This window comes from Oreochromis niloticus, linkage group LG13 (genome assembly GCF_001858045.2).
Source record: "Oreochromis niloticus isolate F11D_XX linkage group LG13, O_niloticus_UMD_NMBU, whole genome shotgun sequence".
NCBI lineage: Eukaryota > Metazoa > Chordata > Actinopteri > Cichliformes > Cichlidae > Oreochromis > Oreochromis niloticus.
In genome coordinates, this window is record NC_031978.2 from 9,433,722 (window position 1) to 9,452,799 (window position 19,078).

Sequence of the window (19,078 nt, forward strand, 5' to 3'; positions counted from 1 at the left end):
ATTCAGACAAATGTCATATTAATCATCTTCGGTGGGAACATATGAAAGAAAATGGATGTTTGCGTGTACAAGAGACACACAGACGAGCTGGCTCCAGCTTCCATTAACTTATTGAATATGTAGCTAATAATAGAAATTTGCATAATAAATATGTTTGATACTAAAGCTTTTAAATACAGACAGGATGTAACACAAACACGCACGCTCACAAACACACTGTAGAAAGGCAGTGCACTCACAGGGTCTCTGAAACAGGGTATCCCAAACTTTATTTTACTGGTTTTATCAGATGTACCATGTACCATGGAGAGCAGTCACAGTTAGTGGCAACACACATACAACAACTTTCCTCCTATCATTTGGTCTTGACCAGAAATTAATTTAAAAAAGAAAAGAAAGTTAATACACGCACACACAGAGAAACAGCGGCAAAAAGAAAACAAATCTTAAAAATTATTACAAACATGACTGTTAAAGTTACTGTTCCATTAAGAAAAGAAAAAACCCCACATCAAATCAAAGTGACAAACATAAAAAACCCTGAAACACCCCGAAAGTGCAAAGAGGACAGAGAAAGAAAGAGAAGATGCATGAAAGGAAGGAGTGAAGAAATAAAAACCAGAATTTGTTGGCACAAAGGAAGAATTTAGGAAAGAAAAACGAAAAGAGCGACCGACAGCTCGGAAAACAGATGATGATTTAAATACAAACAAATTATCCGTTGAGAGACTAAATCAGATGCAGACACAGGCAGATATTCATAACTATACTTGGATGTTGGTGAATAGAAGCAGTTCTAGAGATAATGATTTAGGGGGCATAAAAAGCAGCCATAAGTGAGACACGAGTTAAACAGACAGAAAGACAAACTAAAAACATAACGCTGTCTGAATCAAACAACAACAATCACTGACAAAAGGCAATCTCGAAAGCCTCCAATGGCAACATAAAAGTAAATGGAAGCAGATGGAAGGAAAAAAATTAACCAACCAAGAATGAAGAAAGAGGATGCATGGGAGGGCAGAGCGAGGCAGAGATAGAGAAATAAGCTCTAAGCAAACTACAACTTCTCCAAAAAGGCAATATATGTCATTCTTGAGTGTAGCGAGTGTTGTTGTTTCCTTTAAATAAATATGTAGAATTAATTCTCTATGGTTAGTGTGATGGTCGTATAGTCCACCTCACTTATAACACTGTACAGTATATACACATTATTATTATTATTATTTCTTTAATGACAAAATAACCTTTAGATATACATACAGTATTCCTCATCCTCTGTCGGAGAATACAGCCACGGTATTAGAAGTAGCAAGCAGTGTCTTTTTTTTTGTACAAATAACCCATGCAGCTCCCATATAGATTACTTATTTAAGATACATAACTTCTTTAAGATCTCATCTCTCAGTCAATAACAGCAGATATTGCCTTTTTTAACAAAAAAACTTGATGAATTCATTAGTAATGTGCAAGTTACTCCAAAAAAAGTCATCGCATCTTTGTTTAAATTAAAAACAAAATGTTGTTAAGCTCTACATACATTACAAAATGTAACTAAACAGAAAAAAGGAAAACCTGAATCTGTACAACATTCAAACCTTTTTTAGTCAACACTAAGGGAATGGGATACAATTCTCTATAACTATATACAGACATGTTATCATTCATGCACAGTGTCAACAAGTAGCACATTGACATTCCAAAATATGGAAAACATGGCATAGGGAGACAGAGGGTAGAACGGGAGCTGGGAAGAAGATACGGAACAAAAGGAGAACTGCCTGTTTTGGTTACTTTGGCAGCAGTGAGATTGAGAAAGCAAGATAGAGAAAGAGGGTGGAGAGACACGGGGACAGATAAAGACACCATAACAATACACATGCTGGGCAGGAGAAGTCCATATCAGTCTCTCTGACCCAGAAATCAACATATGGCTGTAACTTCATTTTTTTACTTATTATTATTATTATTATTATTATTTTCATCTTCTTTCATCTCATCTTCTTTTTCTTCCTTCTTCTCTACATCACCATCCTTTTTTCTACATGTTAAATGTTGCATTTTAAGGTAGAGAATAGCTCTGGTAGCCTTTGTTTCCAGCGGTACATTTTTTTCTCTGTAGCAAATATTGCTCCGCTTGTACCAGTAGGGGCATTTGTCCTTCCTTTTGCTCATTTTGTCTGTCCGATGTTGCTGTTATTTATTTCTCGGTCTGTCTGTCAGACAGACAGTCAGTTAAAAAGTGAAAATGGCAACACAAACATATCGTCAACCCTTACATTAGAATCAACATTGTTAATGGTTTACAACTGATTCAACACCACTGTATTTTTACATCAGGTACATCATTATTATTGTGTAAATCAGAGACAGAAAACACAATCTCTGTTGTTTACATCAGAAGGAACTCTGTAAATGAACCAACGTAGTAGCCGTTTCACATAAGCGACAAGAACCAGTGCAATGCTTGTCCTTCATTTAAAAACCTGCCCAATTCTGTTTGAAACCCCACCACAGAAGAACAAAAGTTAAAACAAATGCAATCTACAGCTCATTTTTCTACTCCTTACTAGCTGTTAGTGTTAATATATACAGTGATGACCTGGCTAACTTTTGACCCTTTAAAATGCAGAATTTCAAACCAAAGCATGAAGCTGGACTCAAGCGTTATTGTGACTTGAGCTGGAACAAATTGCTTTACAGTCTTTGCAGGAAAGTTGCTAGTTGCAGATAGAAAAAAAAAGTTAACTTCAACCAGAAAGTTAATATTTGATGATGTACAGCCAAGAAAAGTCTTTAGCTAAACAACAGCTAACATTGTTTAGTTTCCAGCCTTGTTTCAAACTCTGTGAACAGCTGTCATTAATCTGCCAATAAGGTTCATGTCAGACTAGCTTTTAAGCCAAAGTGAATACACCCAGAGAGACGGCGCAACAAAGCCAGTGCAGCAAAAGAGCTAAATTCCCATAAAAGAAAACTATTAGCATCTAAAAAAAAAAAAATACACGCCATTAATTTAATGCACGAAACTGCATTTTTGCAAGCATTTGATTCCTGCTCACGCTAGAGTTCACCTTAAAATATTAGGCAGCTGGCACATTTTAAGTAATTCCAACATGATTTAGCAATATCAAAGACAATTAATACCTTGCTGAAGGTACTCAAAAAGTGATGCATACAGCTTTAATATTGTTATTCCTTCTTTTTTTAAACGCAAGCTAGCATAATTTAGTTTTTTTTACAGTGTATAAACCCTCAGCTCCATGCCAGTGAAGAGACAAATACATACAAATTTAAATAAAAAGATTTGAGTTCTGTTAAAACAACATCAAGCCTTTTTTTTAATGCTTTTCAGATTACTAGTGAAATATGAATTATATTTGGTGTTTTAAGAAAGATCCATCGGTTAGAAAACCCTTTACAATTTGGACTGCAAACATTAATATCTGATATAAAGTTTTCCCTTTGGCAAAACAGGGGTAAACTGCCACTCCAAGGCCTTCACTTAAGAACAGCTACTCTAATGCAGAGCCACAGATTGTGCTGAGTTTGACAAATGCAAGTAATGCAATATCTCATTATACTGTAGCTATCAAACGACGTATACACCAAATGTCTTTTCTTAGTTGTTTTCAAACTGTACAACAAACAAGACTGCAGCAACAAAGCCATGTTTCTGTAGCACTGTCTTCCCAAATTTTCATCCTAGTGTTGTTGTGTAATTAATAATTTTTTCAAAAGCTATATTCAGAGTATTTATATTGTTGCAATTATCTGGATTTGCCAAACTCATCCAATCTAAGACAGCCCAGGTCTACTTTCTCAGGGGTTAAAATCTGCCTTTTACAAGATTCCTGCCAAGTTTAAAATGGATTACATCTAGTCCGGACTACTTACTTTTACAGATGACATTATAAATACAATTTATCATATACATCAAGTAAAAAACACATTAGAAGCAGAGAAATTCTGGACTTATGGACTTTTATTATGCCTACATATACTGTAAGTTACGTGTATGCTGAGATCTTTGTGATTTTAGCTGAATGTTGCAATAGTTAACAGTCTGAAGTCTAAACTTCTCTGACAGTCGAGACAGGCTTTAAAATGTACATAATTCTGGGCCCTTTGTGTTCGAGGTTTTGGGATCGATTCGTTGTCTGTCTAATACTGAATCACAGAAAGCAGAAGATTCCCAGACAGTTAGTGTTTTGGAATTTTAGTTTGTGAGTCTTATGATTTGGCAGTTAGTTTGGTCTGCACGCAGTAGACGTAGTGTTTCATATGCTCCGGTGTCCTTTTAAGCTACTAGCACACTATTAGGATGATAAATAAGTCCAAGTGGGCCTCTGTCACATCATGCACACAGACCAATGGTAATAATTTAAGATCAGTTTACATTGTTAAACTAACAAAAGTATGCTACATATATAATAGAATAACAGAGACTGTTTGTGCCCATGTCACAAAGAGAGATTATACACTTTAGGAGTTAATTAGCTTTTAGGGTGGACTACCATGGTAACATGGCTACTGAGAATTAAAACACTGGGCTATATACTCCACAACAGGAGGAGATTTGTGGGGACAAGTGTTGTAACTGTATCCCTGTTAGCTTTCTGTTATTGCCCTGAAACCGGTGTGAGCTTGTCAAACAGAGGCTGTCTGAGATTAGATGTAACCTGTGTTACATATCCACACAGGGCTATTGCAGTACAACAGCATTTACCCCGTCCTCTAAGCCGACGTCCGGCCCAACAGAAAATCATTTTCAGCTATCCCTTTATCTGATGGCTTTTGTGTTAAGACTGAAAACTGGCAGCTGAACTAATGTGTCAAGTTCAACAAGAACGAGTAAATCCCACAGATCACATTAAGGTTATTTGTTTGAAAGCAACTTACCTTTGAATAAAGAAACATGACAAAGCCAGATGGTAATTGCTTTCTTTAGGTTAAGGCCTTCGTCATCCAGACATAGTATGAGTAAAATGTTTTTGACTAGTAGTGTTTTTTGGAATGAAAAGTTGAAGCCTTGTCTGAATGAGTACTTAGAAGCAGCAGGTTACTTTTACAATATCTAGGAAATTCTTGATGCTTGGTGTGGTAACATAACAAAGACATGCAGCTATTATCTCATGTAGCCCTGCGCTAGTCTGAAGCAAAGCTCTTTTAACTGAGAAGTCAGTGTGTAAGGTTTAGCAATATAGGCGTCTGTTAAATATTCCCCTTAATGACCAATCTATGTGAAACATTATAAATCAAGGGTCAGGGTTAGGGATCAGTGGTTATTACAAAGCCCTTGAAGATTTTGATTGGTCCAGCGACCAGCCAGGTTGGCGATGCTTAAGACACGCACAGAGATAATGACTGAAGCTGTTAAGTAAACCAAGCGGCAGAAAATGAAGGAAAAGAAGGCCTATAAAGGGTGCTAGCTAGAATTTTCAGGCTATTTAAAAGTTATGATTCAGAAATGATGGCGGCAATCCCACAGGTGGAACACCAGATAACACCAGGTGGTTCCATAGTAAAAACAAAAATACCTAGATATTTATGCAGTGATAATAGTTTCTAACAGTTTTCGACGGTAGAGTGGCCATTTCGTCTTCTCAGACATGACCTTATTAAAGGTAAAAGCACACTAACCACTTCTTGGTTCAAATTAGTCCTTAATTCATTTACATTTACAGTATAAAGCAACAGAAAGAGGGCCCGTTCAGGAGCGCATGGCGTAACCGAGACATTCAGAAGGAAAACCGTGGAGCTGTAATGTACGATCAGCTCTTTATATTTACAATTCGAACCTCAGTGACGCTTAAAACATTTCACTCACTGAATGTGCTCTCCTGCGAAAGTCGTACTCGGCATTTCTACAGGCTGGGAGAGCGAGAGTCAAAAAGACCTCGAACACGAAAGCATATCTCGCCTCACGCGGTGAGAGCAAGACGAGAGGCGTTTTTTTCACAGTACTTGACCATCTTCCCACAACACACAAGCACGGACACCCACTGTTACACACCAGCACACACACAGTTAGTTGTCATGAAACAATTGTGGCAATGTATCCGGTTTCTTCTGATTATGTTTTCAGTATTGTCTGGTCATGCATGTACATACTGATAAAGTTATTCTTTCTTTGTCTGTCTCACTCCTGCCTGTTACAGTGGTTGGACACAGGCGATGCACTGCACTGAAAGAGGGCTCCTGCTGAAACCACTCATTCTCAATAGGAGCTTTTATGGTGTGTACCTCTGTTTTAACCTCAGTCCAAGTGTTTAAATTCATTGTAATTCTATATGGTCGAGCCAGTTGGGACACGTTTAATAAGACGACTTGATTGGTTTGCACTTTTAGAGTGAGACACGAATATATACCTTTGATTCTTTTTCTTTTCTCATTAAGCTTCCACCCTTCTGGATAATTTCACTTGCTCCTATCAATCTCATGTTTTTTTGTCGTCCTTCCATGCATCTGTACCTCTTTCCATTCTGTCTTTATCTGTTTAAATGTGCACTCCTTCATCTGTACATCCATCCATTCATCTATCATTAAATCTATTGCAGAAGGGGGGACTTATAGAACAACGAGACAGCCTTAATTCCTAAATCCAAATTCATCCATTCATCCACCTCCCCCTTGTCTCTTCCTCCATGTTTTCTTGCTTTGTCCCACCCTTCTCTTCAACATCTCCTATCATCTTAGAAGCCCTGGATGTGGCAGTAGGCTTCCAGTGAGGAGAAGAGGATGTAGAGGAGCCACAGGCTAACGAACAGCATGGTGGTAAGGGCCTTCGCAGTCCGGGGCCCACCCAGCTCTCCACCAATGTCTGGTCGCCGTCGGTACATCAGCGTGGCGACACAGATAAAGGCAAAGATGGTGAAGAGTGTGACCGAGAAAGCCAGCGTGCCAGGATCTACCCTGAACTCCTCGCCCCTGCTGTTGTGGTAGATGGCAGCAATGGACCACGCCACCTGTTGAACAGCAGCAAAACTGAATTTAATAACATGAGACGCGGTGACCACGTACAACAAAGGAAACAAAAGCAAAAATAGACTTTGTCAAAGGAGGCAGATGGGTGTGACAGACCATACCACTTGTCAGTCACACACTCATTCATGCAGGATTAAAGAATAGGACTCATGCAGTAACCTATCATTTATATCAAGCACAACATAATAATTTATACTACAGCAAAATGACAAGCACTACTGCATTTTCTCTAAATAGCTATCAATCAATAAATCTTTAATTAAATGTGCTGGACTTACCCCAATGCCCAGAAACACATTGACAGCATTGGAGCCTGTCACATTACCAATGGATGCATCTGCATACTGATCCTGGATAGCTGCTACCTTACTGGCAAATGTGTCTGGATGAAGAGAGAGAGAGAAAAAAGAGCTAAAAATCAGATTTGTCATTGGCCATAAAGTAACTGGTGATCGTTGTTACAATCTCTCATGTTCAAGTTAACGACAAAGAAAAAAAAAGATCAGATATAGCTGATAGCAAGATAAAAAACACTCTTATTTCTGATGACGACTTATTAAAAGCTTTGACTTTCCTATTCTTCTTCCATCACCAAGAAATTAATGCAACCGTTTTTGTGGAGTGAAAGTGTAAAGCAATAAATAAAACAAAATGTTCCATTCAGTGTAAATTAAGTGTTACTGACTTAATGACTAACACTGCAAACAGACTAACATGCCTAATCACAAAATTCCCCAACTGTGTGTGCAGCCTGTAACAGTTGCCTTTGTTATCATAGAGTATTTGAACTTTTTTTTTTTATGTTATTGCCACTTTCAACCAGAATAACAACAATGGATATCTATGCCAAAGGTACCAGGAGGGGAGGCAAAGGATAGATGAGGAGAGGAAAGAGGAGATATAAGTTGGATTACACTTTTATCATCATGGACAAGGTAAGATTTCTGCACAAAAAGATGGATGACTTTGTAGCTCTTCTAATGAATCGGTTTGACTTCCATTAGGTTCTGCGTTTCACAGCAACACAGAATTAATCAGGATCCCATTGCTGCCACTGACAAACAGGAATAATCTAAGAGCAGCAAGAAAAGAAGGTTTGAGATTACAAACATTGGTCTATTAGAATCAATGTTTCACCAGGAAACAGCAATGCTGTTACTGGAAGACCTAGTAAGACTGTTACTGGAAGACTCGAATTATGCATCGCAGTGCTATGTTTTTATTCCTGTATTTTAATTATTTTGATTCTCAGCAATTCTACGACTTTCACATGACTGAGCAGCTGTAATGGGATAATTTCCTGCCATGAATTATGAAAATTACTTTGGATCTGATAAATTTGCAGTGATTTCTGGGTTACACAAGACTGCATGGACAGATAAGGACACTTTTCATGCATGCATAATGTATATAGCTATTAATACAGACCACATACAGAGCACTATGTAAATCTTGTTTTCCATTTTTGGACAGGCAACCTTAAATTAGGAGCCACAATCTTTAATCCCATTGCAGTGTTTCTTCTACAGCAGCCAGCATATGCACGATTTGCTCCAAGATCAAGAATTTACAAAGTTGAATTGCAGTTTGCAGGGCAAACAGATTTTGGCCTGGCGACTAAGAAGCAATGTGCTGCTTAGTCCTAAAAATTTCCCCTGCCTTCATGTTTGCCAAACTACAGCAGCTCCAAAGTGATGCTCTTCCTTACTGCACTGAAAGGAGCAACGGTGACTCTGCCAGATCTCAACAATAGGCTGTTTGGTGAGCAAATAGCCAAATGGTCAGTTAGCACTCTTTTCTGGCTAGCTTCCCTTTGTTAGTGATTCATGTCATCTTGCCTTTCTCTGCCAGATACAACAAGAAGAGACAAAAACTGAGATTAAGGAAGAAAGCGAAGGATGAAAAGAGGAGGAAGGGATTACTTGAAGCAGCAGCCAACCTGGCTGTGGAAAAGAGGATGATGGGAGGATCAAGGAGTAGATACAGGGTGGTGATAGATGTGACAATTGGCCTGTGAAAGAGACTAACACCTGTCTGCTGGGCTTGTGGATGTGTGTCAAGGCTCTGTGTGTTCCTGTCTTTGTGTGTGTGTGTGTTTCTGTATTAAGAGCACATACTGTATGTACACTGTGTCTTTGTGTGTTTGCGAAGTTTGCCACCTGGGTCCAACCTGATGCCATGCCTCCACCAGCTGGCAAAGGCATGCATGCCTGTGCATCAAATGGTCTTTGAGTGCTTGTGAGCTTGATTGAGTGGGTGAGTCCGTGGGTGTGTACGTGTTCAGCAGTGACGTCTGTGTGTGTTTCTGTGAAACAGGTTCCACTCTGAAGCTCCTTATGTGACAGTATGGCTCCCTGGAGAGCTTTTTGCCCTTTTCCACTACCTCTCTGTCAATCAGTCACTGTCTCGCTCTCTTCTCTTTTTTACGTCGTGCTCCTCCTCCTTCCCCTCTCCCCCTCTGTTCCTTTATTTGCAACTAATATGCTCAGGAAAATCTTGGCATTTGGAATGTTTATGGTGTTAGCAATAAGGGAATAAAAACAGAAGCATTAATCGTCTGGGGACTGTGACTATCCAAAGGAAATCTGGCCCTCTTGAGATAACTTATTATAGATCACTGGTCCACAAAATACTGAACAATACACAGAGGGGTATATAAATACTCAGGGGGTATAAACCAGTTGAAGAACTTTTTAAAGATATTTTGTTTTGGACTGGACAGTGCTGGGAGATTGATGTGTATTAGCTCTTACTAATTTAATTGAAAAAAACATTCAGGAATATTCATTATTTTGTTATTTTGACTGAGGGACAAAGAGTATTTGAGTATTTTACAGTGACTGATCAGTAATATCTTATCTATTTACATTTATTTGTCAAAAATCATGTCATATTGATACAATATTGTGAGGAAACATGATGACTATCAGCTTCACTGTCCTGAACCGACATTTATTGCACAATGCTTTTATCTTCTGTATGTGTCTCTTTTTTTTCTCTTTTAAAGCCCTGTGTATTTTCCTCAGTTTGTAGGCTCTGATCAAATTTCTGAAGCCATTAGGAGTCATGATAATACACTGCACACAATAAGTGTACTGTGGAATCATGAACCAACAAAGTTTTACCTGAAATTTGACCCGAATACCCGCAAACTACAAACAAATGTGAGCTTCTTTAGTTTCAAATTTTCCTAACAGCACCGCTTTAGTTATTTTCTTTCTATCTCCCTTTCTCCATGTGTGCGTTAGCCTGGCTAACTGTGATAAACGAGGTTAACTGACATAGAACCACAGCACAGGATGGGTTTTATTAACTGTAATAGCCACAGAACTGGAGGTCTGTTTCTTTGTGTGTGTGTGTGTATGTGAGCGCATGTGTGGTGAAGCCACAGGAGGCTCTGTTAATAAGGCTGAGAGCCTCAGAAAGGCTGAGCCACTTTGTTTTCATTCGGCAGCTCTACACATTGTGTGTATGTCTGTGTGCAGTACTGTGACTCGGGCATCTCTATGTATGTGTATGAGTCCATAAATTCAGCTGATATCAAGTGTATATTTTTCTTAGTGTATGAGCATATATTACATGTATAGCCATATGCTAATGTACTATGTGTTTATGTGTGAGTATAAAGTAGTATGGAGCACACGCCTTTTATCCCTAAGCTCCCTAAATGGGAGGACAGGAAGCACCTGAGCCTGATATGACAAATAGCCTTATGGTAATAGCACATGGTGGTCACAGTACAACTCATTGTATGTGTGGGTGTGTTTACACAAGTGTGCAAAATCTCTTTCAAGCTTTAATGTTTTTCAGATAGATGAGTGTGCTTGTCTATTACTCAAGTTGCGCAGTCGTTTATGTTTTTCTATGTTCTAGTTTATACATCTAGCAGTCAAGTACACACTGTATGTGTGATGTATTTGTCTGTGTGTGCATGTGGGGACCAAGGTTAAAACATATAATTACCCAGCCATCGCATTTGGTCATTCTTCACACTTAGCATAAGCCATTACATGAGCCATGTTACTGTCGGCAGACTGCGCTGCTTTGTCTAACAGGCACCCGTATACAAAAAATATTGTGGCAAGACGCTGAGAACTACTGGGTTAGTTCTGGTACAAGTTCACTGAGAATAAGAGCTCGGGAAATGCGAGCTCTGGAGTTCTTTTTATCTACTTTTATGTTGTTTTTCTTTGGATTTGTAACAGAAGAAAAATAATATTAATGAACATCAATACAAAGATGCTTTCATGTGGAAAAGCTCTTCAAATCTATTTGTCATTACAGGAAAAGCAAATTTAGTGAATATTATCATGATGCCAGAATTACGACTATCATTTTCTAGTAATGGATAATTACCCAAGTCCCATTCCCTGTTACTAAATAACCATGACATTTCTTTCTGGATGAGTGAATTTGAGTCGAGGCTGTGTAATTTGCCATGAACCAACATAAAAATCCCCTGCATACTTTGTAGTCTATAGTGCAACATATCACGCTGAAATATATCCCATCTTTATGAAAGTTGCTACTGTATACATAAAAATAACTGAACTTGGGAAGTGCCTTGATATTCATTCCACTGTAGCTTTTGTTGATTTGTGTAGTAAATTGAGCAAAGAACCAAAAATATCAATATATATATCTTGAGGTGGATCATTGGTGAACAAAGATCTTTTCCTCATAATGACTTTACAAAGCTAAATAGCAAATGTCGAGCGAGAAAAGGATTTGATTAAAGCTGGCAGACGGTCCAGTAGATGGCAAAAACATGTACTGTGATGGATTCCTCTACGCCCTCACATACATGTATATAAACATAAAGGGTAAGTGCTCACACGCTCACCTGGTACTGAGGTTCCCAATGCAACAAATACTACTGCTGTGACAGAGTCTTTCAGGCCTACTGTGCATCCGAAGTGAGAGGCCAGGTCCCCTGCAAGGATAGGAAAGGAATCATTACCATCACTATTCTTCACAGCATATACTTAGAAGAAAACAAATGTGTTCAGCTGTTGAACAAACCATCATTTGTTGTGTATAAACTTTAAATACAATATACTGTTTCTTTTGGTCGCATCTCTTGTCAATCCCTCGGAATATTTAAAGTCTTACCAATGACGGCGGTGAGCAGTCCGATCATGCAGATGGAGACTACAAAGCAGGCCCAGCCATTCCAATACTCTGTGGGCGGGACGAAGGCGAACAGAACCTTCCAGAATACAGTGAGGAAATGCATGACGTAGTCAAAACACGAGGGCAGCTTCTCCTCCCCACACTCCTCATCGTCGTCATCTTCGCCTGGGAGGAAATAGAAAAAAAAAACATACATGGTAGCCAGTTGAATCCTTGAGTCTTTGTTAAAAGCGCAGATTGTTTACACTAATTTAAATAAGATCCACAAGTTTCAGACCCAGGCCCATCATGGAGCAGATTCAATGTCATCCCTGCACTCCCATGCCTTTCCTATTGCTGTAGTGGAAAATGTTGTTTGAATCTATAGTCCATAGTGATTTAGCCTGATAACCTGAAAAGCAAAATCCCTCTGTGTGTGTGTGTGTGTGTGTGTGTGTGTGTGTGTGTGTGTGAGAGAGAGAGTGTGTGGTTGCAAGCCAAACCTCTGCTTTCAGAATCAGAATCATCTTTATTTGGCCATGTTTGTACACACAAACAAGGAATTAGACTCCAGTACACTTTGCTCCCTGCATGCAAAGAAAAGAAACATTTTTTTAATAAGCTGTATGTTAGAAACTATGCAAACTGAGTGTTGCAATGTGAATATGTGCATATGGCCTGAAGGAAAGCAGGAGGTTATTTCACAGTGTTCATGAGAGTCGCGGTCCTGGTTCTTTGACTACGTTTTTGGGTTGATTATGGTTATGGTATTAGCTAGTCTTTAGTTTTGTATTTCCTAGTGCCTCTGAGTTTTCATTATTTACAATTCTAGTTCTATAATTCTTGTTGTTCATATTTGGTCCCTTTCTGTTACTTGTGTCTTCCATGATTCCCATGTAGGTTCCGAGTTCTTAGTTTCCTCCTGGTCCAAGTTTTTATGTGTTTTTATATTTTTGCATTTTCATGCTACAGCAACAAAAAACAGCTTCATTTAGTTGATCCTTGGTCTCTGAGTCCTGCATTTGGGTCTCACCTTACCTGCCACAGAGCACATCACAACAATGAGAGTAACGGCCTGGGTGAAGAAACCGCCTCTGTGGAGTCTGGTTTTCATAAACAGCGCTCTCTAGCACCTGCCTGAAGGCAGCAGTTTGAACAGGATGTAAGGGGGTCTGCAGAGATGTTTTCTGCCCATTTACTAACCCTGGACCTGTACAGGTCCTGGATGGAGGGAAGATCAGCACCAAGAGCAATCCTCTCTGCAAATCGGATTACTTGTTGCTGTCTAACTCTAACTCTAACTCTGTCACTTGTTGCTCTTGTGGCAGGTTGTACTACCTGATTTGATGTGAAGTACAACCTCTGCTAGGTCTTCTTCTGGATAGTCTACATGTGAGGACCACTTCAAATACTGTGAAAAGGTGGATCCTAGGAATCAGAAGTAATCCACAGTAGGTACTGCATTGTTGAGGATGGTGGAGGGGGGAGGGTTTCTTTGAAATTCCACCACAGCCAACCACGTTTGGTTAGGCTTTGCATCTCCTATGTGTGGTTCTGTGTGAGTGTGTTGAATGTTTGCTGAAAGAAGGGAATAGCTGGAACCTGAAATTTAAATTACTCTCCTCACTCAGTAAACGAGAAACCCTCACATGCTATTAGAAGTCTGTGTGCTCGCTGTATAGCTGGCTGTTTTTCTGATCCATTTATAAATGAATGAATAAACGAGACCACCTGCTGCTTCCATGAAACATGCTGACTGGGTGATTCCAGGGAAAGCTATAATCTCTTATTGATTTCACCCTTGTCATTCAGTCACTGCATACTATTAACATTCAAAGAGGTGGTGATGCATTACAATGTTCCAAACAACCGAATAAAAACCCATTAGCACCCTAAACCCAGGCGAGTTTGGAAAGGTTTCAAACTGCAGCTGGTTTCCCATACGGAGGGTTAAGAGGTCTGACTTTAAAAAATATATTTAGTTATTTTTTATGTTATATCTTAACATTAGAATATATAACAGTTACATGTTCATGATTGTCATGAACAACAATCCATTTGCATGTTAGAAAACTATCTGCTGATATTATAATAAAGCCTGATATTTAAGTCTTAAACATACTTTACTGTGCAAAAGTCTTGAGCTGCATTTGATTTCTTTATATGTTGCATCCAATGAGTGAGACGTGGTTTTAAACAATAGTTTTCTAGGTTTTCTTAAGGTCTTTCTAAGGTTTTTTGGACATCGGCTGCTTTTTTACTCATTTTCAATCCAGTCGTTCATCTTGATCAGTTTCAAATGAATGTTTTGGTTAGTTTTTTGTTCGTAAAGCCACTTAAGTCATTAAAAAGGCACCTCAATCCATTCTTAAACTAATCTACACATAACAAACAACTTAGCAAATACCAATTTTAAATGAGATCTTTGGGCACATTTTTACTAGCAACCTGTTTCGAAAACACACTTCTTTTTACTATTTCTTTAATTGAATCTAAACATCATAGTCTGACAGACTTAAAATAGTATTTTTGCATCAATAAGGTGATTCCCAAAGATCTAATAGCTGAAGTTTGCGGAAACTGCAGAATGGCAGAACTAAAGAAGTGGCAGTCCTAAAAACTATTTACAGCAGATGAACAGTATCTGAAGCCATGTCCTGACACAGGACTCAACAGATGCATTAGACCCTTATGCTGATTCATTTAATGTTTGTCCAAGGCTCATCAGAAATGTGTTAATGGAAGGGTGGCTGTAAAGAAGGAATTCTTACGAAAGGGAAATGGGGATAAAATGCTGAGGTATGCCAGATTACTGGACTAAATATAAATGACAGCAGATCTTAAGGAATAATGGATCCAAATTTAAAAACATTTCATTCAAACAATTGTCAATATGTACACAGGAGGTCAGCAGAGAGGTGCAACAGTATCTACTGCCATCTGTAAAACATAATAGAGGCTCTGTTGTGGTTTGGGGCTGCATTTTAGTCCGCCCCAAACACAGAAGACCATCAGGTTTGATCCACCATGCCAAAGTTTCAGATTGGTAATGAATGTTTTTTTCAGCATGACAGTGATCCCAAACACACTGTGGATAGTGCATACCTGCATAGAAAAACATACAGTCATGGAGTTTAACATTACAGCATCATCTTGGCAGAGAACAGAACAAAAGCCAGCCAACACCCAAAGAAGAGCTTTGAATATCCTCCAAGAAGCTCGAAGATCTATTTCCAAAGGCTACTTAAAGAAATTACAGGGAGGCTTGCTGAAGAGAGTTTGGCTGTATTGTAGAATAAAAACAGTCCTATCAATACTTCACTTTCAAGCTTGTTATTCTTGTACAAAACATTTCAATAGCAAAATATAAGGAAATGTGGGCGGCGCAAGACTTTTGCTGAGTTATGCACCTGATCCGGGCAGTGTGCTGTGCAGTTACTACACACATTAACTTGGATTAACATAAAAATAAATGAACTCTAATAAGGCCAATAATTTCCTCTTGGGTCACTGTTTAATGTAATTAAAAATAAATGTTTCAAATCATCAACTATAAATGAACAGAAGGTCAGTGGAAAGAGCAATACCCTCATCTACAATAATGGTTTGCAGGACAGAGGCAGGCACGCACACACACACACACACACACACACACACACACACACACACACACACACACACACACACACACACACACTTTGCAATAAATTCTAAAACAAGACTCTCTACCTGAGTTATGTCACTTTTCACTGTCAGCAGCTCTCCTTCCCTCCCACACAGTCTGTTACGGCTGAATGGAGCCATTTCTCTCTGGCTTTCTTTCTACTTCAGTTAATGTTTATATGTGCCCTTTTATCACAGCCTTGGTCTCACTATTTGGCTCTTTGGTCTTTTTTTGATTTTTGATTTTCTGGCTCAGTATGTTTAGGTGTCAATTACTTGTCCTGCAAGCATCTGAGGGGCAGAAATACCAGCACATTAGCAGACTGCTAATGTCTAGTAAAGATAAAATATCTACTGCATACAGTTTAAAAACAATTCCTTCTAACACAAGGAAAATATGCGCTGTTCCAACCTGTTTTGACTGTCTTGTTATTCTTTAAGTGCATCCTAAAGGGCTCGGTGTTCACACCGGGATATATGCAGCACACTGCTAGTCGGGAATGTTTTCAATAACTCATTTGTTTTATAATTTAGCATCCATTTTGTGAAAACAGTGCTTTAGGAGACAAGATAATGACTGGTGAACTTTTGTTCCTACATGCTCAATAATATGCATAAAAGCAAAAATCATGTCCAATTAAGTAATCTTAAAGGGCTTTTATAGCAAGAAAGACAGAGTTGTTCAAAAACTATGGATTTAATTCATTCATTTACTTTTACAATAGAATCAAAAATGTCAACTTTCCCAGTTTTCAAAGGGAAAGGGTTGCAAGGGAAAATGTGTATTCCCCAAGTGGTTGGCAGTGTTTTGGTTGGTAGCATGTTGCCTGCAGTTTTCTGCTACTATCTGTAGTACAACTTCAAAAAGCAAAGTTGTACCTCAGTACCCAGCCAACATGCTTCAGCCAACATCACTTCCATTCAAACGGCTGCAGTAATATGATACTGACAGGTGGTTGCCATGGGGTCACTGACTGGTCTGTATTCCTGTGTGAGTGGAGCTTCAGCATTCATTTTCTTAGCAACTGCCATCAACTTTCACTGACCAGGGAATACTTGTTTTTTGCTCATGACTGAGGTTGCCAGGTAGTCGTTGACCATCTGTAGCCCTGTGAGGCTGGGGTCTTATTCACTGATCCTAAAGTGTCACCGTGTGATTGTCACATTTGTTAGTGTCGTAGCTGACCACTAACTATGTTGTACCATAGATAAAATTCTAAAAATTTGTTAAAAAAACCCACATTTATAAAGCACCTTTCTATATAACGATCACAAAGGGCTTCACAACAACAATCAGCCAATGAGGAACAAGCAACGGATTATGATCAGATAACCAAACTGCACCCTCATCTCTCTATCTCAATCTTCTACTTATGCCTGACTTGCATGCTCTCTTTCGCCTCTGTTTATCAATGTCACACCTCAGTAATGTGTCATACTGATAAAGTTGTTATACTGAAGTAAGTTCTCAATTTTCTCTTTTCATTCTTGGTCACATTTGGTTTCTACAGCAATTTTGGAATTGTAATTTGTAATTGAATATTGTGTTACCCCCCTTCAGTCGTCATTCTTCACTCAAATATGACTAAATGGCATTGTGAGTCTGTTCACATCATTTGGGGCATGTGTTTGATATCCTTTGGCATTCTCTGATATTTATTTGAAACTTTGTTTTCTTCCACAAAACAATTGCCTTTTGGGAGTGTATATAAAATCACAAAAACAAAATGAAAGAGCAATTTAAAATCGCATAAAATAGCGTGTGATAAGGTTGGGCAGCTAATCACTTTCTTAACATCAGGGAAGAATAGCGAGTTTAAGGGTTTTAAGAAATAAAAATTGATTTGTAGTGTGAGATGGGCTGAGGAACAGCTGTTTCTTGAGTCATCTTTGTATATACATAATATGGTCTATTCACCCACGCCACACACAATCAAGCTTTTAATAGGCCAACTTTATAAATTGTAGTAGAGGACAACTAATGCATTCCTCCTCCCTCTATCTTAATCTTCTCCCCCATGGCTTACTTGCACACTCTCTTTCCCCCATGTCTTTCTATGTCACTCTTCTGTTATGTGTCATACCGATAAAGTTGTTATTCTGAAGTAATTTTCTCTTTTCATTCTTGGCCACATTTGGTTTCTACAGCCAATATGTAATCGAATACTCTGTGTTACGTCCTTATTTTATCCCCTTCAGTCTTCATTCTTCACTCAAATATGACTAAATGGCATTGTGAGTCTCTTCACATCATTCAGTGCATGTTTGATATCCTATTGACATTCTCTGATATTTATTTGGAGCTTTGTTTGCTTCCACAAAGCAATTGCTAGCCTTTTGGGGGTTTATATAAAATCATAAAAACAAAATAAAATCACACAATGCTGAAGAAATGGAAGGCCAAACAAGCTAAAGATACTAGGCGCTGCCCCACACAGATATCAATATTTTTATTTCTCACCCTACTGTGGTAGTAGATATCTCTTATTTGTAGTTGCTCACTGGGCATGCCCAAAAGCTGTGATCTCATAGGAAGAAGATAAGAGACTGCAGCTCTTCTCTACATGCTTGCAGCCAAGCAGGATGCGTTTCCATGACTATGTCTGCCTGTTGGAGTGTGTCCCTTAAGTGATATGGTCAGTGCCCCTGGGACTTGTGAAAATCATGCCACTGTCTGTTTACACAGATTTATAGACACACATTCAGACTCTAAAAAACAAGCGCACAGAGGTTTGAAACTGATGTGGCCAAACAAGCTGTTTGCCAGAAAACCCCAGAGTTAAATAGATCACTTCCCATTACAAAAGAACAGAAAGAAACACTTTATAAATGATGTCAAGCTTCATATGTGTCTGTTACAAGGGTTGTGAAAAAATGCTCAAGCACATTGAAATCAACACAAAAGGGGCACAGTCCTTACAACAGGACATCAAGGAAAATTTGGCATATATAAAGACCAAAAGACACAATATATGCACAGAATACCACAGAAATAAAACAAACAAACAGTGGAGACAACTGCATGTCAGTCATCCACGTACCTTCAAACGTGGTGCTGTGATTTGTGCTGCTCGTTAGCGTGTTTCTTTGACAATTGTAATTTGACTCAAACCTTAGACACAAGACACCGTGGTTGTTAAAAATAGGCAGAACTCAAATTTTGAGAGAACCCTAGGACTTTTGAAGAACCTCCCCGCATTTCTGAGGACATGTCCATAATCTTCAAAGCCTCGTCTGCCGATAAAACAGATTTTAGCTAGCTCCTACATTCTTTGATCAAATAAAACCAGGGACCGTTTTCTACTGTACTCTGACA

At 38.7% G+C, this 19,078-nt stretch overlaps 1 protein-coding gene across 3 annotated transcripts in view; it reads right to left on the reverse strand.

Moving 5' to 3' along the window:
- Positions 1-243: 243 nt before the first annotated feature.
- slc8a1b (solute carrier family 8 member 1b) overlaps positions 244-19,078 on the reverse strand; it is a 134,416-nt gene continuing 115,581 nt past the window's right edge. For all 3 annotated transcript variants that reach the window (XM_013268467.3, XM_019366839.2, XM_019366840.2), the window contains exons 8-11: positions 12,100-12,285; positions 11,831-11,920; positions 7,266-7,369; positions 244-6,968 (exon numbers count right to left, since the gene is read on the reverse strand). In XM_013268467.3, the coding sequence (XP_013123921.1) occupies positions 6,696-6,968; positions 7,266-7,369; positions 11,831-11,920; positions 12,100-12,285 (653 nt within the window). In that variant the 3' untranslated portion in view covers positions 244-6,695. The remainder of the gene's footprint in view (positions 6,969-7,265; positions 7,370-11,830; positions 11,921-12,099; positions 12,286-19,078) is intronic.